This window comes from Coffea arabica, chromosome 11c, assembly GCF_036785885.1.
Source record: "Coffea arabica cultivar ET-39 chromosome 11c, Coffea Arabica ET-39 HiFi, whole genome shotgun sequence".
In the NCBI taxonomy this organism is placed as follows: domain Eukaryota; kingdom Viridiplantae; phylum Streptophyta; class Magnoliopsida; order Gentianales; family Rubiaceae; genus Coffea; species Coffea arabica.
Window position 1 is genome coordinate 38,203,369 of NC_092330.1, and position 23,024 is coordinate 38,226,392.

Sequence of the window (23,024 nt, forward strand, 5' to 3'; positions counted from 1 at the left end):
AAATCCTCCAACCACAAGTTGATTTCAGCTTCAAAATGTCTCTTAATGGGAACTCGTTCCACACATGTATCCAAAAAAAAAAAAACAAAAAAAGAGTCTGTGTCAATCCATCCTTCCTCATGGGCTGCATCACATTCCAGCCACTTGGACAATTTTATTATGCACCACTATTTGTGTCCTTTCCACGGACTGAAACGTCAAGTCACCGAGCCAAAGCGACTGTGATTCCTACCCATTTAGCCACGCAGCTGTTGGTGCGAAGTTTCGTTTAATTTAAGCGCACAATAATACATTTTTCCAAAGAAGGGAATTAATACCGCTCTAATTCTCTACCTATCGCTTGATGATCTAAACCCGCGATTCATTATTTATTTATAGATAAAACGTCTTATTATCAAAATTGTGCTTCGTTGTTGTCTGGGGCAAATAAATACCTAAACTTTATACACCCCTCTAATTTAGAGGAGCTAAGGCATCCTCTCATATGATATAATTCAGTTGAATTTCTTGTTCTTGATAAAGATAGGCCATATATGCTGTAGTTTGTTTAAAAAAAAAAAAAAACAATTTTTCTGAAAAGGGGTGCCTCCTCTTGTGGCACCAGTCCAATGGCAATGCCGATCAAAGTTCAAAGCATCCATAAAATGATCCAACACCAAAGCAGCCTCCCCCAAATGAAGACAAAAGCGTATGATGATTAAATAAGGTCACCAAAACTGCGACCTCCTACCGGTGGAGACTAATGAGGGATAAGATAAGGCTCGCCTTCCGAGACACAGCCTTCATTCATGCGTTGATTTCACCATAAAAAAATATGACCAAAAAATTTGATTGAGCTATCATCTGATTACTCAACCCAAAATGAAGGGGGCAATGTTAAAAAAAAAAAAAAAAAGAGAAAGCATATATTCAATAAGTTTTTATGACCTTTTCTTCTCTTGTCAATTCTCTTCCTTCCTTCTTAGTCATTTCTTAGTTATTCCTAGATTCGTGAATGATGTATGAAATGGGAAGCCGAAAACAAAAAGTAAACGGAATTATTTATTCAATAACTATACTTTAATTTGAAATGACGTGTGTTAATGATAAAGGATTAAGAAAAAAAAATGTTGTCATTAGCCTGTGGATTAATTTGAAAATATGGTAGTAAAACATTTTCGAATGAAGCTGATACACGTCAAAGTTAGCAATTAAGGCTTTGTTTGGATTGCTGTTTTTGTCAAAAAATTATGTCATTTTCCGTGATCACATTTTTCTGTTATTTTTTTCCTTCATATACATCAAATCAAATTGCTACAGTATTTTTTTCATAAAAAAATCATGAAAAATGTAATCCAAATCCAAAAGGACGTAACTTATGCTAAATCCAGATAATCTGTACCACTATTATAAAAGCAAAAGTTTGTACTATCATTAAAAAGAAGCTACTTAAATTAGGAGAATTGAAATTTCTTTTTTTTTTTCTCTTAAAAATTAAAAAAGGTACAGCTTTTAATTCGCATTCACATGGTCAATAACCACCCCACAGGCCACAATATTAAAGAATGCAGCCTTTTTTAGACCCCACAAAAAAAAAATAATAAACGTGGTCTGCCTTTTCCGGGGCCCTCCAATAACTCAGATGTGGCAATGACGTTCCTGGCTGGTAGATCTTCTGCACCTACCCGTAATTAGCCGCGGAACCATTATGATATGGACTGATCTGACATATTCAATTCTTTTTTTTTTTTCTTCCGGCCCGTGAGCTCCACACACCCTTTACATTTTAAAGCAAGTGTGGAGATGTATTACTATTGAATATTGATACCTAGGGTTGTTGTATTTGTTAGAATATTTGTTGTACAATAGTATTAAATTATTGTGTTTTATATGTTAGTGATATATCTTTTATATGTTAAATTATTATGTTTTTGTACTATAATAGTACAAAATAGAATAAAAGCATGATTATATTCGAGCCAAACTTGAAGTAATTTGAAAAATGTATATTGCAGTTCCTTTATGAAAAAGGCGTAGGTGAGATAAAAGTGGATTGAAAGTATATGTTAAAAAATGTGCAAGTCCTATGTACATTAACAGTTTATGCACGTTGGATTCATGACATAAAATTTAATTTTTATATGATTATTATTCATCTAATGCTGATTGTCGGTATCGAAAAGATTAATCCGAAAATTTTAAAATAACTTTTCCATTTTCAGGCAAAATTTGCGTCATACTTTTAGTATGAATTAGACTTTTCAACCCAATTTCGTCATACAAGTTGGACAAGCGAACACGATCCATTAGAGGGCAAACTAGTGAGGCACGCATGGAAATAGCAACCAGTTAATTACGATCTTACCCTTGATCAATCCTCATCAAAAAAACTGATGGCATAATTTTAGAAACCTTCTCGGAGGTTTGTAACAATTGCGATCACGTCTCTTGTCGTTGTGAAAATTATGCTAACCTCCCTTAGTATTATAGGAAAACACGTAAAAATTAGTTTAAGAGGTAAAAAAACTAAATGATTTCTTGCTAATATTTCTTTGTTTGAAAGGTCTGATCTCATCCACATTATATTCCATTCCCAATTTTTTTTAAATAAAATGTGATTCAGATTTTCTTACAAAGAACTATCTTAAAATTGCTCAAAAAATAAACTATCTTAAAATTTTTACCTAATAGACAATGGTGATATTTGACTTCTTTTGGCATTTCATATGTTTTAGAAATCAAATAGTGGCAATATAAATTCATTGGACTTTTCGATCTAACATCACCAAGTGTTGGTGCTTACCAAGACATACTTTTTTAGAGAGATTTCTTTATTTTCAAACTTTAGGGAAGGTGATTGCAATTGTCAGAAGTTTCGAGGGAGGTTTTTTGAAATTATCCCAAAGAATAAAAAACAAAATAGGTTTTCCATAATTATTTTATTTTCCGAAAATTCAGGGTACAACTTTATATCAAGCTGGCGTATGGCGTCCGAAAATTCAGGGTACAGATTTACATCAAGCTCAACCGTTGAGGCTACTTTTTGAAGTGGTCATTGGCTGGTCTGTATTTCGCGTACTTTGATGGAATTATGAAACATTTCTTCCTCTTTCATGACCTCGTCGTCTCTCTTCATATAATATATATCAGCCTTCTCCCCGGCTACTTCGGGGAGGATTATCTCAGAACCCTTTATGCTTCCAGGCTTGAATTCTTGTAGGAGAAAGAAGTAAAGGGTTCTCTGCCTTCCCCAAATTGACGTAGAAATGGTAAGATTCTTGAATTTAACTTTCTTTGGTCCAATTTTCTGGGTTCATATTAAATTTGTAGAAACATTATGAACATGAGTCTGAATTTGGCTTTCTTCTATTCTGCTAAGAGGGTTCTCAAATTTGTTAAGAATATAATAATTCAAGGTAGATTTGTTTCCTTCCTTTATCCTTGTTTGTTTATATATATATATATATATATATATATATACATATATATATATTTTTTTAATTTCATTTCTGGCACTGTTTCTATATGCTTCGTCTTGAGATGCCCGTTTGGGAGCTCGCCTATACTACATCTTTTCTTAAAAATTGTGTTTTGTACTACATCTCAAGTTACTGAGGTTTTTTTAAAATTCTCGAGTGGTTTGTTACATCATCATGGCCTGCAATAATTTAGCTCAAAAGTATCCAAGTTTAGTTTTTTATATGAGATCTAATAATTCTTTACTTGATTTGATATTGCTATTATTTCTGGTGCTTCTCTCCAAGCTCTTGGTTATGTGTAATTTTCAGATTATTCTGCTTCTGAGCAATGCCGACTGTCGATCTAAGATTGTTTTCTTGCAACATAACTAGCCTAGTATCTTATTCTTAGCTTGAATTTTGTAGAAGATTAGCTTCGCTTTTGAGGTTGAAGCAAGTAGGCAACTAGTTATCAGTAGATCTAGAATCTAGTGTTGTTTTAGGTGGAGAGGCATACATGTATTAAAGCAGGGCATGCTCATGCTAGATACTCATCATATCTAAAATCTTTTACTACGTAAGAAAGGGTTAAACTGAGAAACAAAACATAGTTTTTTTTTTTTTTGCGGTTCTTATTTATTTTGCTCATAAATGCATGATTCTGATACTAATTTGTTACTGTACGGCATACTCCTTTTAAGGAATTCTTCACTGAATATGGTGAAGCAAACCAATATGAAATTCAAGAGGTGGTTGGCAAGGGAAGTTATGGTGTTGTTGCAGCTGCAGTTGATACTCACACTGGGGAGAAGGTAGCGATAAAAAAGATAACTGATGTTTTTGAGCATGTTTCTGAGGCTACCCGAATCCTTAGGGAAATCAAGCTCCTTAGGCTGCTTCGTCACCCAGATATTGTAGAAATTAAGCATATAATGTTGCCTCCTTGTCGAAGGGAGTTCAAGGATATATTTGTGGTTTTCGAGCTGATGGAGACTGACCTCCATCATGTTATTAAGACGAATGATGATCTCACTCCTGGACATTTTCAGTTCTTTTTGTATCAGCTACTTAGAGCATTAAAGTATATTCATTCAGGTTGGCTATTGTCCTGTCTTATACTGGTGCTTAACGTAATTTTGCTCTATATCTCCGTGCCACTTCCTAACTCACCATTCTTTTTGCAGCAAATGTGTTTCATCGAGATTTGAAGCCTAAAAACATCCTTGCCAATGCAGACTGCAAGTTGAAGATCTGCGATTTTGGCCTTGCTCGTGCATCATTTGGTGATACTCCATCAGCAGTATTTTGGACTGTAAGTATTTAAGTAGTGCAGCCTTCTGCTAATTTAAAATCATTATTTTGCTTTGTTTCATACCAATATTCTACAAGCGATGTCCTTCTAAAATGAGGATAGAGCTTTACAATTGGAACATTGGAAATGCATATTATCACTACTTACTGAGTTTGAGAATTTAAATTTCTTGTTAGTAATTTCTTACTTATATGCTGATTATTGAAGGATTATGTAGCAACTCGATGGTATCGTGCTCCTGAACTCTGTGGGTCCTTCTTCTCCAAAGTAAGTAATCACATTTTTTTGGTAGGATTGTACAGACACATCTTATAGTCACTCTCCTGATATGACAGTTTGGTCTTGTTTTCTTCTTTAAGTTGATAGATTGTTGATTATTCTTATTGGAAAGTCGATTGTTGTTTCACAATTTATAGGTCTTTTGCAGTTCCAATTGTGTAAAATGTTACTTTCTGCAGTATACCCCTGTACTGATGTCTGGAGCATAGGATGCATATTTGCTGAAAATCAATTATCGTTTCACAATTTATAGGTGTTTTGCAGTTTCAGTTCGTCTGTCATAGTGTAACACATAATGTTTTGCAGAATACCCTGCTATTGACATCTGGAGTATAGGACGCATATTTGCTGAAAAATCAACTATTGTTTCACAATTTATAGGTCTTTTGTGGTTTCAATTTGTCTATCATTGTCTGACATGTAAATTTTTGCAGTATACCCCGGCTATTGATATCTGGAGTATAGGATGCATATATGCTGAAATGCTTTTGGGAAAACCACTGTTTCCTGGAAAGAATGTGGTTCACCAGTTGGATCTCATAACTGATCTGCTTGGTACTCCTGCTGCTGAATCCATTGCAAGGGTTTGTTCTCTGTCAATTATTTTAGTTGGCATTGGCTGTAATTTTTACTTTAATACAATTATGAATACTTTTTGTTTGCGAATAATTTTTTGTTGATGATGTTTTCAGATAAAAAATGATAAGGCCAGAAGATATTTAAGTAGCATGAGGAAAAAAACACCAGTGCCCCTCTCACAGAAAATCCCAAATGCTGATCCACTGGCTCTTAAATTATTGGAGCGATTGATTGCATTTGATCCCAGAGACCGTATATCTGCTGAAGAGGTAAGCTTTAGTAAAAGAAAATTTCTAATGTTAAATTTGTCAATTAGTCAGGTAGTGTTATGTTCATTAGAATGGTATACCGATATCTATGTGCTATATTCCTGCAGGCCTTGGCAGATCCATATTTTTATGGCTTGGCGAATGTTGAAGAGGAACCATCCACTCATCCCATTTCAAAATTTGAATTTGCTTTTGAAAGGAGAAAACTGTCAAAGGATGATGTGAGAGAGCTAATATACAGAGAGGTGCGAGCATTGCAATAGATCTTATTTAATGTATTCTTTATCTGTTACCAGTACTTACTCTGATCAAATTTAAGGACAACAGATCTTGGAGTATCATCCCCAGATGCTCCAGGAGTATCTTCTTGGCGTGGATCATACTAGCTTTATGTATCCCAGGTTGGGCCTTTCAAAATAGTTTCCACTGACTATGCATCTATTTATTTACTTGCATAATTTTGTTTTCTTATAGAGCTATGTCAACATTCTTTTGTTCTTGTTACTTCCACGCGCTCTTTTATTTTTCTTACAAATAAGTACCCCCCTGTCTTGGAACCTTCTTCAAGTGATTCTATGTATTTAGTAAATCTTCTTTTTCAAAAAAGAAACAATTTAGGAGCTGGATTCTGTTATCCACTGGGTCCTCAAGCGTTAAATGCTAGGATTTAGTAGTAAAATGTAAAAATAGGAGTTGCATACTGTGGCTTCAGGTTTTGTGAACAGAAAACTACACCTGCCTGACCCCTGTTGATTCTGCTCGTATATTATGGTTCCAGGATGAATTGAAAATGGGAACCATTGTGTCTAAGCCTGGTGAATTGCATGCATTCCATCGTGCGTGGGGCAAGCTTGGTTGCATCTTCCTTCTGAACAGCTTCTATTTGGGAAGGTTTAGTCACATTGATACCCAATAGGATGTCCGAAAGTACTTTTAACTTTGCTGGGCTGTCTTGACACAAACATTGATATCACCACCAAAGATTTACTATCATTTAAGCCAAGTGACGCAATCATTCAGATGATTTTCGTATGACAATGAATTAGTTTTCTTTCTCAGTAGTTGAACCTGGAGATACATTTTTGATAACTTTCGAAATGGAAGGAGTAACCTTAATACTGGATCTTCTCATACATATGAACTACATGTTTCCATTTTTAGGTGTTGTCTCAAAATTTTCATATTTAAGCTTTTCTTTTCCTTTGTGAATTACTTTCTGGGATAGAGTTAAGATAATATTGCTGACTACCATGCAGTTTTAATATGACCCCTAAAAATGGATGTAGGCTGATGGTGATTAAGTTGCATAGGGTTATATTATGTCACTTCACGGTATGCTGTTGCATGTTTTGTAGGTCTTATTAACTATGCTTGTGCTGCTTTCTCCTTGTAACGTTCGCTGGGAATTCATTTTTCATGGAATGTTAGTTGACATCTCTGTTTTTCAGTGGGATTGATCAATTTAAGCGGCAATTTGACCATCTTGAGGGGCACTTTGGTAAAGGAATGCGAAGGCTTCCACTACTGAGGCGGTATGCTTCTTTGCCCAGGTGAGGTGTTCCGCATGTGACTAAATGTAATGTAGAAGAATCTGAGGTCCCCTTTTTCATGACCAGCCTTTTCTTCTATCAACAGGGAGAGGGTTTGTGCACCTATAGACGAGGATCCAGACCAGAAAGAAGAACTCGAAAAACATGCAATGGATGCTGTTGCACGTACTTGCCTCCAGAGCCCTCCAAGATCAGAGGAGAAGAAAGAATCAGAATCTGCTAATTCTAGTATGGTTGCTTTGCCCAATTGCCGTAGTAGACCATGCTATAGTGCACGTTGTATATTAAGAAGTTCTAGTATTAGTGCTTCCAAGTGCATTGAAGTTAAAAGTGGCGGTTGTGAGGTAAGTGTCCTATACCCTATGATGTATGGCCTTGTCAACAGTAACTAAACGAATACAAAAAAGGGGATCAAGCAAATAGACCACTTGAAAAAAAACTTGGTGTGCTAGTGTAGTGGTGCTTCAGTGAGCATGAGCGAGAAAGAGGAAAACACCAATCTTCACTAAAAGAAGCCTAATATACCCAATTGAATTTTTATTTTTTCCAATTTTCTCCAATCGGTAAGGGTTGGAGGTCTTCTCCTTTTTCCCTATTTTCCTCCTCCATCCGTTCTAGGGGTGGGGAACCACACTGCTGTTGAGTTTATTCTTCTTATTCTTCTAGTTTAAATTCAAAGTTATGCGACAGGGATTCAAATGCGAGCATGAAAAGAATGATAGTTCTAAATTGTGCTTTCTTTTCTATCTGCATTGCCCCCAGGATGCACTTTCCAAGCAACGCATGAATGGGATTGGTGGATTGTCAGAGAAGGTGCCAGCTTTGTATGCTTGATAGGTTTAGTTTGGCTAATTAGATTTGTTGCTAATGTCTCAAGTGTCATTCTGTAGTTGCTGATGTATGCTACCAACTTTACCACTTTCATTGTTGTTAAACTGTCAACAATCATTCTGATGTAACTTAATAGGAATCACGTTACTGATTTTCTTTTCTGACTTGTGAAATCTTTGTGCTGTGTCCTTGTTCTGGTCAATGTATCAAGTGCTGGCACACCATGCACACTACACCTTTGCAAATCAGTACATTAAAAAGCTTTAGAAGGCAGAAAGAATTCCGCAAATTTGTGGCTAGAACCTGAAAAGAATGTATCGTTTCAAATTGACATAGTCATTCGTTTCAAATCGGCATAATCATTGCTTGGAAGAAATCAACAATGAAGTCAATGCCTGATCTAAATTGGCCTCAACCAGATTAGGTGTTTTATTCTTGTTTAGCTCTGCATATGTTGTTCTTTTGTGCTGAAAACAGAACAAAGAAACTGTTCTGGAAGGATAAACCATATTTTCAATCAGTACATCTCTGCTTCCCCACAAGCCAGCAAATGTGACTACAATCGGATTTTTATGAAAGAATAAACTATATACTCCATCAGAGCATTCTGCATCCCCTCAAACCTTAGAAAATATTGTGGAAGGATAAACCATATCCTCAATCACTGCATAGCTGTCAAATGTAACTACAAACGGATTGTTCTGAAAGGATAAACAATATACTCCATCGGTGGATTTCTGCCCTCGAGGGGAAGCTCTAGGAAGTAAATGATACTGCTACTTGCACCTCTAGGGAAGCTACAACCAAGTAATGGAAGACGCACAAACTTCAGCTTTACGATGCACATTTTGTTGAGTTGTGGATAATTTGTTTGTGCAACTAAAAAGTATACAACATACTTCTCTGTGAATCAGATTGCACTTTGAAGTCATTAATCAAGAGCATGTGTTCCTTCTTTCGCTTTGGTCGCATTGTCCTCCGTAACATATTATTACTGCTGACTGTTGGCATCTTTGGGGCAACCACTGATCACTGGCTAACCACTTCCATCAACTTGTCCATGGGAGGCAAGGTGTGCCATGTATTGCTGCAGCAATGAAAGATTGTTTCAGAATATTAGTTAGATCAAAGGGTGCAAAACCATCCACAACTACTACCTTACCAGAAGGAACAAACACGATAAAGTTTGCAGCCTTATATAAATTTTTTCCTTAAAAAAAAGGAAGAAGAAGAAGCTTTATTGGATAAGACACTAGTATATTTTCAGAATAAGCATTATATGTAAAAGAATCAGCAGTTCTAAAAACATGCAGTATTCTAAAATTTGGATTCTAGCAGACCACATGGAGATACACAAACATATTTTACTAGTTGATGAGACATGAGTAATTATACTTGTCCGCGACCTAACAGTGGACTTTTTGAGAAGACTAACAAGAAATTTTGAAAGTCTTTCTAAGGATATATCAGATTTGCAGCAACATCAATTAGGCCAAAGCTTCCTTTTCTTCAGGCATTCATGTCCTGTGGGGTTTCTTCCATTACCGGCTTCAGACTAGAATTCTCTACACCTAGTGGAGCAAGTAGTTCAGTGCAGTTGGTTCTAGAAACTCATGAAAGATATTGAACCCTTACTGGGGTGGATCAAAGGCCTCGGCAAGAATCTAAAGTCAGCTTACTAACTGGACTAAACTGAGATGTAAAAGAACAAGCACCACAGAATAGCACCTCAAATTATCACTACCTCATATTTTATCTTAATTTCTCAGTATGACATGACATCTATATTCATTTAAGAAGATGTTCTCATCTAAAGAAGACATAACTATAAGCCTTTAATTCAACGCCTAAAATCATCAGGACACCACTATGGAGTACGGAATTAATCACAATGTTGTAAACTAGCACCAATTTTTCCCCAACAACCAACCATTCTTTCAAGCGACATAGAGCTATTCAAACAAAGATCGTTAGGCTGTAAAACAGAATAGAGACATCTTTTCAGAAGTGCAAACTCAATAACTATCATTATATATGCATATGGTGAAAAAAGGCAGATAGTAATCAAACTTTTGACTTACTGCATGATATGCATATGGAGATTTCCCTTGGCGTTCAAAATGTTTTGCCAAAACCAACCATTCAATAGGTCCCCACTCTTCCTCTTCAAAACAATTACCAAGTGCCGCTTTGTATAACTATCGAAAACCAAATATTCATCACTACAATCAACAAATATTTCTCAAAACAACAATAATTAGCATAAAATACATAACATTCCCAATCATACAACGTACCTTGGCAGTGTCAGTTAAGAGCTCAGTGCCAGCCGGATAAGATGCATAGAATTGATCACCCCTAGAGTACCCAGCCCTTGTTCTGCAATACCAGATTAACAACACAAATATGATTAAGCATGCATTTCACTTTTTTTGCCTATCCTTTTCCGTTCTCTATTTTTTTCCCCTCTGAAATGATAAGTTTCAGGATTTAAATGGTCCAAAGCAAGCCATATTCACCAAAATCATAAAAACCCAGCTCTAAATTTTTCGATAACTTAAAATCCCAGAAAGCTATTGCACGTAAATTTCTCCATTTTTTCAAGTAATCCAAAATTTTCTGTAAGAAGGGATTGAACTTACGTGTTGCTGGTGTAGGCATAGCTAATGAGGGCAGTGAAACAATAAAATCCAGTGTAACCTACTATTCTCCTGAACTTCTGAATTTTCAAAATTTCCTTCCACCCTTCATAGAGCCTCATATTCATGTTCAGTAACCACCAGAGGGCCATCTAATTTCCTACAAGCAAAGCTTCAGTCAGACATTTTGTCAAACAGTCCATCTTCATAGTATGCTATTTGCATATAAATGCAACTTGTTTTTCTTTTTACACGTAAAAACATGCGAGATTCTGTGAATTTATGTGTGTGAACGAGGGAGACTGGAGACAAAATTACTTGTGAGAAGCTAAAGTAGCAGGTGAAACGAGAGCGGAGTTTCCAGCAGAACTCTGGGGACGACAATGGACTGAATCAGCAGGTAAAACGACGCCGCAATAGGCGAGTAGTAGCTAGTACTTCCTGTTACTGCTGTGGACGTGGTGTGGGAGGCACACATTCATAACGCAGTCTTCAAATTTCTCTCATTTATATATTCGTCCCTCATATTTAAAAAATGATCAATTTGAACTTCAATCACATTTTCAATTATCATTCTAGCATTAAAAGTTGGTAATGGGATGCACTATACTATTCATTAAAATCAAATTAAAATCCAAATCGAGACAAAATGACATAAATTCACTTGCTTGGTTTTTTATTTGACTTAACTGAAAATCAATTGCTTTATCTAGCCTTGATCCAATCTATACGACTTTCGATTTTGCCACAAATGCATTACTAACCAAATAATCGAACTCTAAAAGCCCTTTAAATGTACAAAATTAAATATAAATGCCCTTTATATCGAGATATCATAACTTGCCCCTTGTCAATCTTTTTCCAAGAAATACAAACATTTTGATTTTCTTAGTGACCATTGAGTCCAATGCCAAAATTTATGTAATCCAACACCAAATTGACTTGTAATGTGTTGGAACTTGATTTTGACCTATAAATTTCCTATGCCTGAAAGTTCCTAAAGAGGTCTCCATTTCCATATTGGCTGTTCTTTCCTACTCGATAAAGCTCATGCTCAAGTCCTCAATACAAAATATCAAAATCTTGGACGCAATAAAGAAATCTCAAATCTGCAAGAAGACATGAAATGGGACGACATAACTCGTGCCCATGACTTTATAAGCTAAAAAATATGATTAGATGAAATTGGACCATTGACCAATTTGGTGAAGAATCATGGTCCAAATGCTATATTCCAAAGATGCGGCAGTACTGAATTGAAGACTTCAGTTCAGGGCTATTTTTATTTGCAATTTCCCCGTTGTCACTATCCAGCAATTACACAAATTTCTTTGGTAAATCTTCTCACCATCTGCCAGTATTTCATTGGGACCAGAACCTCTGAATTGTCGGACTTTGACAACTTTACAGTTATATATCCTGGCTTTCAATCAATTCAGTGCAAATGCCATCCAACGACCGCTGTTGTACTGGTATAGTCCTACTCAGTAGTCAGTACTCCGCTCTCCGGCTGAAATGAAAGATTCATTTCTTCCCCATATCCTCCTCTTCCTCGCCTTTCTTCTCCACCTACCACCTCGAATCTCATCCTCTACACCATCCCCTCTCCCCAAGGAAGCCCTGCCAACAAAATCTGGCTACCTGACTATCAACTCTACTTCAGGATCAGCCATATTCTACACCTTTTATGAAGCACAAAAGGCCACCACACCCCTCTCTGAAACCCCACTTCTCATCTGGCTCCAAGGTGGCCCTGGCTGCTCCTCCATGCTTGGAAACTTCTATGAACTCGGCCCCTGGCGGGTTTCGTCTAACGTGTCAGTTGAGCCTAATCCAGGGCCTTGGAATAGGATTTTTGGGCTGCTTTTTATTGATAATCCTATTGGAGTTGGATTTAGCATTGCTGCTTCACCTGAAGAAATCCCAAGAAATCAACATGATGTCGCGAAACATCTTTTCATTGCGATCAAGAAGTTTTTGATGCTGGATGATTCGTTTAAGACGAGGCCTGTCTATGTAACTGGAGAGAGTTATGCTGGAAAATATGTTCCGGGATTTGGATACTATGCATTGAAACAGAATGCTAAGTTGCCAGTTTCTGAGAGGCTGAATTTGCAGGGAGTTGCAATAGGGAATGGACTGACTGATCCTATTACACAAGTGGCTACTCATGCTTTGAATGCTTATTATTCTGGATTCGTGAACGATAAGCAGAAGAAGGTGTTGGAGGATCTTCAGAAGGAGGCTGTTGAATTAACTCAAAATCGCAACTGGAGCGAGGCTACAAATGCAAGAAGCAGGGTGCTAGACGAATTACAGCAGATGACTGGCTTGGCTACTTTGTATGATTTCAGAAGGCTAATTCCTTATCAAGATGAATTAGTAGCCGAGTTCTTAGCGAATGTGGAGGTCAGAAAGGCGCTAGGGGCGAAGGAAAGCATTGTTTTTGAAGTATGTAGTGATGCTGTGGGCGAGGTATTGCATGCAGATGTGATGAAGAGTGTGAGATACATGGTTGACTATTTGGTTAAGAATACAAAGGTTTTGTTGTATCAGGGACACTGCGATTTGAGAGACGGCGTGGTGTCAACTGAGGCGTGGGTGAAGAAATTGAAGTGGGAGAAAATTGGAGAGTTTTTGGAAGCAACAAGGAAGGTGTGGAAGGTGGATGGGAAATTAGCTGGTTATGTGCAGAAGCTGGGGAGTTTAAGCCATGTGGTAGTGTTGGGTGCTGGACATCTTGTGCCTACTGATCAGGCAGTTAATTCTCAGGCAATGATAGAAGATTGGGTTCTGGAGAAGGGATTGTTTTCTGATCAGCAGATTAACAAATTGCAGGCCAATGTTACTGGCTCACTTTAATTTTAGCTGTAGTGTGCTGCATTATTTGTTGTAATAGTAATTCAGCTCCAAGCATAAGAATGTCTGACCAAAGTGAGCTGTTAATTTCAGAAACCAGAACTTAACTACACTCTTCTCTGTACAAGCAGCCTCTAAAATAGTCACACTTGTGTGTCATCTGGTTTTGGGAACCATTGATCTATAGTTTACTCAGAATCCGATTCTGCCACTACTATGTTTTATGTTATGTTACAAAGCCTATACATGACTTCAGCTTAAAAAATTTGCAGACATTTCTGCAAGTTCCCGTCCTAGAGCTGCTGCTGTCTTCACAATTGCATGTCTCCCATGCGATGATCTACCAATTCCAGTTTGTATCCTCCACATTGCACTGGCCATGTTTGGCGCAACAAAGTTCTGAACTTTTCTTGGGAACGTACAAACAGAAAATCCTGCAATTTAAAGTCGAATAGCGATGGCTTAACAAAGAAATAACTGGTAATCAATGAATCACCGTAATTTGGTACTGAGTAAGTAGCACTTGTTCATGTATGACCTATTGAAGTTGATCTCCATTCCAGAGGATGAAACAAGATCAGTTCATTCAAGAAGTAGTAATTCCAAAAAAGAAAGGAATTCAATCGTTCAACCATTGACTTAACCATCAAAAAAAGAAGCACTATTTGGAGGGAATCACTGTGTTCATGGTTCAGCACTGTCCCAGTTCAGTCTTCAATTAAAGCAACCATCCCTCGAACAACATTGAGGAATTAAGGCATGATTATCAATTTCTAATAACAGAATCGAGACACTTGATCAAAAGTGAAACCTCCAGGAATTTAGCATGCAAGGTAATTGCCACACCAAAGATAAAAAGAAAAGCAGAAACTACTGATGGATATGCATATCCAGCAACCCAGGGAAAAATTAACTTAGAAACGTAGCTGTATTTCATCAAATTACCCAAACCCAGCTCCATTTTTTGCCAGAACATAAAGATTCAGCAGTATACTTCTGAAAAATTTCTTTACTGGCTTAGACACAGCGATTATGCAAACATGGAAAATCCTGCACGTACAGTATATAATTTCCCGAGTAATAAACTGAATTCCGAAGAAGAAATTAATCAGCGTTGTTGGAGTAGGCTTAGGTAATTACGCTAACAAAAGCAACTATATCAAGACTGATGTTCATGTAAGCTTTTGGAGACATTTTACCGAACAGCTCCTATTCAAAGACAAAAAGCAATCTGTCAAAGACAAAAAGCAATCTGCCGACATAACGACGACGTCGTTTGCAATCAACCAGTCGAGCTCTTAGACTTTTTACGGAGCTAATTGAAATTTACTCCCCAAAAACTTTTATTCAGTTACATATAAACCACTAAACTTTGAATTCCAGCCATTTTACATATAAAGCACCGTTGCACCATTTTTTGTTTTTTTTTTTTTTCGGAAACGACAACAGTTATATAATCTAATCTATAGTACACTAAAGGGGAGGAAGCGGACCTAAGGAGGCTCAGAGATAATCCGAAGGGGACTGAACCACCATTGGATCAAACGGGTGCACAACATGTTAGAAAAAATAATAATAAAAACAGGTTGATACACTATAGAGAAGAATAAATACAACCTAGAAAGAAAATAATGATCGAAAATAACAATAATAGTAATCCGAGACTTGTGAGCACAATTTCCTTAAAACAGATTCGCCCCCTTCAGGTAGAGTGCTCGATGTTAAGTAGGCGTCTGTCTCCCAGGATACAACGGATTAAAGGTAAATATGTCAGCACCAAACTTTCTTCACCACAGCGAACTCGAATTAGAGCAATATGGAACACTATAAAAGATGAAGATGCAAGAAGGAAAAAGAGAGAGAGAGAGCGCGCTTGCTTTTGAAACAAAAAGAGATATTTATAGATGCTGGCCAAGGGTGACTGTTAGAAATTGACAACAAATGTTAAATTCCAGATAATTATCTTCACGTTTATCAAAGGACCACATTCATGTACATACATGTATCTTAATAAGATAACTCCAAAATCATGTATTAAGTACATATATCCTATCCAAAATCACGTACCAATAATTAATACACATGAATCCTATATACATGAATGAATGATAGATAATTATCCTGGATTCTTTCAAGAGTGCCATTATGAGAACAAATTTTCTCATTCACTCTACAATGGATATAGCCATTTTTCCAACACAACACATCCGTCTGGATTTTTTTTTTTTTGAAGCAAATCACTTAAATGTGGCATTTTGGTGGGAGGCAAGGTTTGAACCATTTTCTGTTTTCTACTATAGCAAATCTGTAGCAGCTATTTGAGTTCAACATTGTCATGTCACTAAGGTTATTAGGGTCTCCCTACGAATGTGTGCCTCTAATCACTTCATTTATCCAAGAAAATGAAAATTATTTATCTAGAGGTTTGTTGCTGCGGAATTGTTGTTATATGTAGTCATGCTACTACTACTATTACTGCTGCATATTCTGGCCGTGCTGGGAATTTATATTAATGTTTGGTGGTAAAGAATCGGTTTTTATTTTATTACTGGTTCGTTTTTAGTTTCTTGCTCCTTCCAAGGATGATTTGATTTGAGAAAACATTTTATTGTAGTGAAGAAAAATAAACAATTGGCATAAAAGTGTAGATATCAATAGATTATTTGCATTTTCTTTTGCAAGATTCGGCCATAAGATCTTGCACTGTATTGGCGTGCAGTGACCTTATAGAATTTCAAGATAATATGGATAGGGTTACAAACGAATTGAGTCGAGTCAAGAAAAATTTAAGATTAGTTAAGGCGAATCTTGATTTAATTTTATCAAATTTGAATTCAAACTCGAGTTCGACCTCAAATTATAGTCGAATCGAGCTCAAACTCAAGTCTTCTCAAGCTTAAAAAAATAAAAACATTTATTTTATTTTTAAAAAATGAATAAAATAGTATTTGTTTCTTAATAAATAATAAAATATTAGATATATATGTAATTTTCTTATTAAAATAAATAAATAAATAAATAAATAAATAAATATATATATATATATGTAATCGAGCGGCTTGTGAGTTAATGAGTTGAATTTTTCTGTGCTCGAACTCAAGCCCAATTTTGATCGAATTTGAGTCAAGTTTTGATTGAATCGACTCACAAACGCTTGTAACTAGTTTGGTTTGTTTGCAATCCTAAATATGGTTATGTCAAAATTACTTACCTTGGGGTCAAAATATTGTTATCCAACATCGATAATCTTGTTTACTAAATAAAGATCATCAATGATAACATCTCATGGGATAGCGATAAAAATGATAATTGATGTTTTTGAGCATGTATATTTGGGAAGTTATGATTTTTTTTTTCCTTTTCAAATCCATGGTGTTTGTTTTCGATCTCTTTTGCGAGGTGGGTCATAAGCTCTTGCTCTCTCTCTCTTGTGTGCCTTTAGAGAATTGCAAAATAGTAATTTTGATTGCGCCAAACTTATCAATTCGGCAATAGAAAAACCTTGAAGTACTCAAACTATATTATCCAAAATTGATATTTTTATTTAGTAAATAAAGATCAGGGGAAATGGCCATTTTCGTCCCTAAACTTTTTTCTAGAGTCGATTTAGTCTCTAACTTTTATTTCTGGCCAATTTAATACATAAACTTAATTTTCGGATTCAATTAAGGACTTCTGTAGCTGCACCACCACCTAAAAGCAATTTATCTCCTAATTTAACATTAAACAAGAGCATTTTTAAAAACTTCAAATTATCTCCTCTCCACTGTCAACCTTCGTCACCAGCCACCCACCACCTCCTCATCCTCTTATCCTTCTCTTTTCATCCACCTTTGAGTTTACATTGTAATTTAGAAAGTACAAGAGGAAATCTGTAAGTGCAGGCGAGTGGGTTCCCCAATATTCCAGCCCTTCATTTCTGAAGAACAAAAGTTGCACGATGTTTGGCGAATCTGTGTCAATCACTATACCTTCGATCTGGGCATCCATGAACAGCTGGTTTACTCTTGCTGTTCTCTTTGTTCTCCTCAATCTCATGATTGGTACCATTGCAATTACTTCGACTTTAGCTAACCAGAAACAGCACCACAACCATCAGCACCAGCAAAACTCCCAAAATGATCTTCATCCTCAACAACCCAAGCTTGCTAGATCACCCTTTGTTCTCCAACGTTTGTGGTCCATAAATTTCTACCACTATAGATCCCATGATTCTAGTTCAATTGCAAACCATTTCAAAACCTCCCTAGATTTAGACGCCTATTACGGTTTTGAACGAACCCATCAATCCCAAAACCTCGGAGAGTCTCACTCCCAGTACATTTTTGAACAAGCCCATCAACCACAAAACCTTGGAGAATCTCACTCCCAATACATTTTTGAACAAACTCGTCAAGAGCAGCCAGCGCTGTTCTTGTCTTGCTTCGGCATTCGGCATTCGAAAAGACTTGATTCAGCATGAAGACTTGATTCGGCATTCAGCATTTGGAAAGACTTGATACGGAAAGACTTGTCTTGCTTCAGCTTCGGCACCTTCTTGTCTTGATTTGGCATTCGGAAAATTGTGATTCGGCACCTTTTTCTTGTCTTGCTTCTGCTAAAGCCTCTGTAGCAGGCAAGCAATGAAAGACTAAGAAGGAACAACCCCACAACCACAGGCCAATCGGCTGCGAAAGGCAGCCAACAAAAACAGCAGCAGCCTCCAGTCAAGGAAGGGGAGGCGGTGGCGGTGGCAGTGGCGGCAAGGAGGAAGAAGGGGTGAGGCAGAGGAAGAATTAAGAAGTTAATTAAAAATATTAAAAATCCCTTCAAAAAGTTTTAAATTTAAAAATACCCCAAATACTAATAATTTTTTAATTTACTCAGTTTGATTACAATTCATACCTGAAGTTCCAAAAATACACTTGTTTAATATTAAATTAAGAGATAAATTGCTTTTAGGTGGTGGTGCCGCCACAGAAGTCCTTAATTGGATCCAAAAATTAAGTTTATGTATTAAATTGGCCAGAAATAAAAGTTAGGGACTAAGTTGACTCTAGAAAAAAGTTTAGAGACGAAAATGGCCATTTTCCCATCAAGATCCTCAATGCATAACAACTCTTAATGCATTATTACATCTAGTTGAACAAAGTTACATGTTCAAATCCAAAGCCTATTATTCCAAATCAATTGGTTATGCAGTAGCAACCCAAGGGCGAACCAGGAGCAGGCTGTTCACAAATGCCACCCTGTGGAAATTTTCTGTCAATGCAAGTTTGGTTACAATCTTTAAAACTCAGAGCAAGGACCTTGGTATACCAACGTTCTTTCACCTGTCACAACAACAACATCTGTACACCAAAAAAAAAAAAAAAAACATATTATCAGTGGCATAAAATCAAAATTTTGACATATTAGCATGTCATTATTAACAAGAAAGCATGTATGCGTAAGAATTAGATGTCTAACTATAAATAGAGCACAAATTTTTTGTAATATCAACAAACAGCTTTTTTTCTTCTTCAGCCTCTAAAGTTCAGCCTACCCAAAAACATCAACCAACTACAAAATGGCTATGAGTATTATTAGAGCATCGATTTTCAGGGGATTGCTTTGTTTCTGTTTGCTTTCAAGTCCAGGTAAGGAAAGGGTCATTCTCCTTTAAAGGCTCAAGTCCAGATGCCAATTCAAAGATGATACTTGCCAGCAACGTGCTATGAAAATTTAATGACCCAAAACAATGCAAGATCACGTAGATATTCTTAAGGAATCCTCACTCAAACTATCCTCAAAATGGCAATAGCACAGTTCCAGGAAAAAGACTTGCTTATTAAAACTATTATAAATCCCCTCTTGTTAATTTTATTTGTCCACCCGCTGCCTATGCTTCTATTTTCTAGTATGTTATTTTATTCCACGACAAATCAAAAATAGTTCTGATACATCTGGAAAAGATAAAAACAGATGCAATTAAGTGACCTGAAAGCTCATACCGTAGATTGATGAGTCTATGATTGAACCTAAAAGCAATTAAAGAAGTAGAGACTGAAAGGCGTCTGAAATTCTGAGACAGACTAAAAAGAGTGATGAATTTATATATACATCAAGTTCATTCAAGAAAGACAGAGGACCTAATTAATTTTGGATAAATTATTAATAACCCTTTATGGTTTCATCTAGTACATTTTCGGTCCTGTTTGAATTGCTATTTTTAGGATTTTTTGTGAAAATATGTACCGTAGCGATTTGATACACGTGAAATAAAAAGATAATTGAAAAATGTGTTCAAAAAAAATATAAAAATTTTTCTGCAAAAAATCACAGTCCAAAGGCTGTTTAGATTTCTAGAAGCAAATTGCGTGTCATGTTTGAAGACATGGATTATTAAAATGATCTAAGACTCCAATTTCAAATCTAACGAACAGTGTTCAAATTGAGCTTCTATACACCAAGATAAGGCAGATTCTCTAAGGTGTTTTGTTCTGACTGATAAGATGTGAAGTGGAGGCTTGGTGATGGCTTAGCTGTTTTTTCATTGACTCCTGCCCTTTTTTATCAACTATAAATCATCATCCGTCTCATTGCTGAAAATCCATTCAAGCTCTTGCCTTACTCAACATTCTGAAAAAAAAAAAAAAAAAACCCTTAACGTAGTCACTATTCTCAACTCAAATGGAGTTCATAATTCCGCTGCACTGTCGCAACCTCCTCAAACTCCTCCTCTTCCTCACCATCCTCCACCATGTACCACACTCAACCACCTCTCTCGATCTACTCCCTAAAGAAGCGCTGCCGACGAAATCTGGCTACCTCGAAGTAAACTCCACAACTGGTTCAGCCCTTTTCTACACATATTATGAGGCACAAAAGCCCACCACACCCCTCTCTCAAACCCCCCTTCTCATCTGGCTCCAAGGTGGCCCTGGATGCTCCTCCATGCTTGGAAACTTCTATGAACTTGGTCCGTGGCTGGTTACGTCTAATGTTTCAGTTAAGCATAATCCAGGGGCATGGAACAGGATATTTGGGGTCCTTTTTATTGATAATCCAATTGGAACTGGATTCAGCATTGCTGCTTCGCTTCAAGAAATCCCAAGAAATCAGCATGACGTTGCGAAACATCTTTTCATCGCTATCAAGAAGTTTATTAAGCTGGATGATATGTTTAAAACGAGGCCAATTTATGTTACTGGGGAGAGTTATGCTGGAAAGTATGTTCCGGCACTTGGCTACTACATATTGAAAAAGAATGCTATTTTGCCAGTTTCCAGTAGGGTCAATTTGGCCGGTGTAGCTATTGGAAAAGGACTAACAGATCCGGCCACACAAACGGCCACTTATGCTGTGAATGCTTACTATTCTGGATTCATTAACGATAAGCAGAAGAAAATCTTGGAGAATCTTCAGAAGAAGGCTGTTGAATTGACACAAATTGGGAATTGGACTCAGGCTTCTAATGCAAGAGATACAGTGGTGCAAACATTGCTAGACATGACTGGCTTCGTAAGTGTATATGATTTTAGAAGGTTAGTTCCATATCAAGATTATTTAGTGGCTGAGTTTCTAACAAATATGGAGGTAAAAAAGGCGTTAGGGGCTAAGGAAAATATTGTGTTTGAAGCATGTAGTGATGTTGTGGAAGATGCGCTAACCGAGGATATCATGAAGAGTGTGAGGTATATGGTTGACTATTTAGTTAGGGAAACTAAGGTTTTATTGTACCAGGGACAGTGTGATATGCTTCTTAATGTGGTGTCGAATGAGGCTTGGATAAAGAAACTGAAGTGGGCGAGACAAAGAGAGTTCATGGAAGCAGATAGGAAAGTTTGGAGAGTGAACGAGACTTCAGCTGGCTCTGTGCAGAAGTTTGAGAAATTGAGTCATGTTGTGGTGTTGAATGCGGGACACCTTGTGCCTGCTGATCAGCCTTTGAATTCTCAAGCTATGATAGAAGACTGGGTTTTGGACAGGGGACTCTTTGCCGATTAGCAGTAGAACAACATGCAAACCAAATTTTACTGTGTCAAATTTGATTTACTTTATGTTGTGTGCTGTTATATTTGTTACTCCAATTGATAATTTGTATTATTTGATTTACCTAGTAATTTAGCTCCAATTGTTACTCTTAAGCCAAGAACTTAATCATCTTGGCCATCTTGGCTGATGAACAAGCAGCTTCAATAGCCATTATAGATTTGATGTGGGCATAGCCTGAATTCTATCGATACGTTCAAATAAAATGTTCTGCTTCCCGGAAAAAAAAAGAGGATCAAATAGGAATCAGTTCAACTTTCACGCTCCAAATCCGGGTCCTTGGACCGAATTTGCAACGTGGCACATCGTATCTACGAGACCTTACTCCCATAAATACAAGGTATCATGATCATAACTTATAAAATTTCACTAAAATTTAGAACTTACAAATACTAATGAAATACATACATCTTACTAAATTGCATCTACAAAATACTTTACTCTAACTTCTTAAAATTTAAACATCTATCTATTTACCTCTCTCACTTATCTTCTAAATGTACACGAGTTGACTTCCTTGATCTGCAAGAAAGATAAAGAGACGTGGGTTGAGCGATGTACGCCCAGTAGATAGTACTTACTCCCCTGTCAGATCATGTAACTATATACATATTTTATACATTTGCAAATTCGGTCACTCCATACCACATGCATACTACATCAATTAAAAACATTTGTCATCCTATTTCAAATATTATATAAACATACTTCACTGAAAGCTAGTGGTATGTACATAATTGGCCTCCGTCCGACAAGGCACTTAGTCTCGCAGGTTTTAGAGCTGACTTCCGTCGAACGTAGCGTAGAAATACACATAACATGACATGATCGTATTCATTAAACATACTTGCAAATTATAAAACATATCAATCACGTCATCTCATTTCATAAATATAGCTCATAAACAAGTACACGCAATATTCGGCTTCTGAGTATTCAGCCTAGATATTGAACCTCTTCTAGGAGGGCGGTAGATTAAGCATTGTCCTTGATCTTCACTTAATCTACCCATATAATGACTATTTATAACCGATCAAGCATTTTCCCTAATATTCACTTGATCGTCACACTGATAGAACTATATCCCATATCATTTATTTCATGATCGTTTAGAGCTTTTGGATAACTTAAAATCATTTCACATGTCACATGCATAATTCTTTTAAATTCATAAAAGTATGCCACTCATTTTATTTAATATAGCATAACTACAAATAAATTTCAAATAGGCATACATGATCCAATTTGCATTTATC

At 36.6% G+C, this 23,024-nt stretch overlaps 4 protein-coding genes across 4 annotated transcripts; 3 read left to right on the forward strand and 1 right to left on the reverse strand.

Moving 5' to 3' along the window:
• Positions 1 to 2,980: 2,980 nt before the first annotated feature.
• Positions 2,981 to 8,430, forward strand: LOC113716718 (mitogen-activated protein kinase 9). The gene is made up of 11 exons (XM_027241124.2): positions 2,981 to 3,248; positions 4,139 to 4,532; positions 4,622 to 4,749; positions 4,957 to 5,016; positions 5,463 to 5,612; positions 5,721 to 5,876; positions 5,984 to 6,121; positions 6,204 to 6,277; positions 7,325 to 7,426; positions 7,512 to 7,770; positions 8,189 to 8,430. Exons 1-11 carry the CDS (start codon positions 3,246 to 3,248, stop codon positions 8,258 to 8,260), a joined length of 1,536 nt encoding a protein of 511 aa, XP_027096925.1. The 5' UTR covers positions 2,981 to 3,245; the 3' UTR covers positions 8,261 to 8,430.
• A 459-nt stretch (positions 8,431 to 8,889) lies between these two features.
• On the reverse strand, positions 8,890 to 11,354 carry LOC113716719 (uncharacterized). The gene is made up of 5 exons (XM_027241125.2): positions 11,215 to 11,354; positions 10,900 to 11,056; positions 10,555 to 10,636; positions 10,339 to 10,455; positions 8,890 to 9,344 (listed from the first exon to the last, which is right to left on the reverse strand). Exons 2-5 carry the CDS (start codon positions 11,046 to 11,048, stop codon positions 9,294 to 9,296), a joined length of 399 nt encoding a protein of 132 aa, XP_027096926.1. The 5' UTR covers positions 11,049 to 11,056; positions 11,215 to 11,354; the 3' UTR covers positions 8,890 to 9,293.
• An 876-nt stretch (positions 11,355 to 12,230) lies between these two features.
• LOC113717163 (serine carboxypeptidase-like 50) lies at positions 12,231 to 13,966 on the forward strand. Its single transcript, XM_027241847.2, has one exon. It carries the CDS (start codon positions 12,412 to 12,414, stop codon positions 13,756 to 13,758), a length of 1,347 nt encoding a protein of 448 aa, XP_027097648.1. The 5' UTR covers positions 12,231 to 12,411; the 3' UTR covers positions 13,759 to 13,966.
• Positions 13,967 to 20,367: 6,401 nt separating this feature from the next.
• Positions 20,368 to 21,747, forward strand: LOC140016635 (serine carboxypeptidase-like 50). The gene has a single exon (XM_072070198.1). It carries the CDS (start codon positions 20,407 to 20,409, stop codon positions 21,721 to 21,723), a length of 1,317 nt encoding a protein of 438 aa, XP_071926299.1. The 5' UTR covers positions 20,368 to 20,406; the 3' UTR covers positions 21,724 to 21,747.
• The last annotated feature ends 1,277 nt before the right edge of the window (positions 21,748 to 23,024 follow it).

Excerpts from the sequence above, each read along its gene's own strand:
- LOC113716718 (XM_027241124.2), top strand. Across the intron at positions 4,533-4,621 it reads ATTAAAGTATATTCATTCAG|CAAATGTGTTTCATCGAGAT; the intron begins GTTGGCTATTGT and ends TTCTTTTTGCAG. Across the intron at positions 5,613-5,720 it reads CTGCTGAATCCATTGCAAGG|ATAAAAAATGATAAGGCCAG; the intron begins GTTTGTTCTCTG and ends TGATGTTTTCAG.
- LOC113716719 (XM_027241125.2), bottom strand. The coding sequence starts at position 11,048 with ATGGCCCTCTGGTGGTTACTGAACATGAATATGAGGCTCTATGAAGGG. Across the intron at positions 10,637-10,899 it reads TATGCCTACACCAGCAACAC|AACAAGGGCTGGGTACTCTA; the intron begins GTAAGTTCAATC and ends CTGGTATTGCAG. Across the intron at positions 10,456-10,554 it reads TCTTAACTGACACTGCCAAG|TTATACAAAGCGGCACTTGG; the intron begins GTACGTTGTATG and ends GGTTTTCGATAG.
- LOC113717163 (XM_027241847.2), top strand. The coding sequence starts at position 12,412 with ATGAAAGATTCATTTCTTCCCCATATCCTCCTCTTCCTCGCCTTTCTT.
- LOC140016635 (XM_072070198.1), top strand. The coding sequence starts at position 20,407 with ATGGAGTTCATAATTCCGCTGCACTGTCGCAACCTCCTCAAACTCCTC.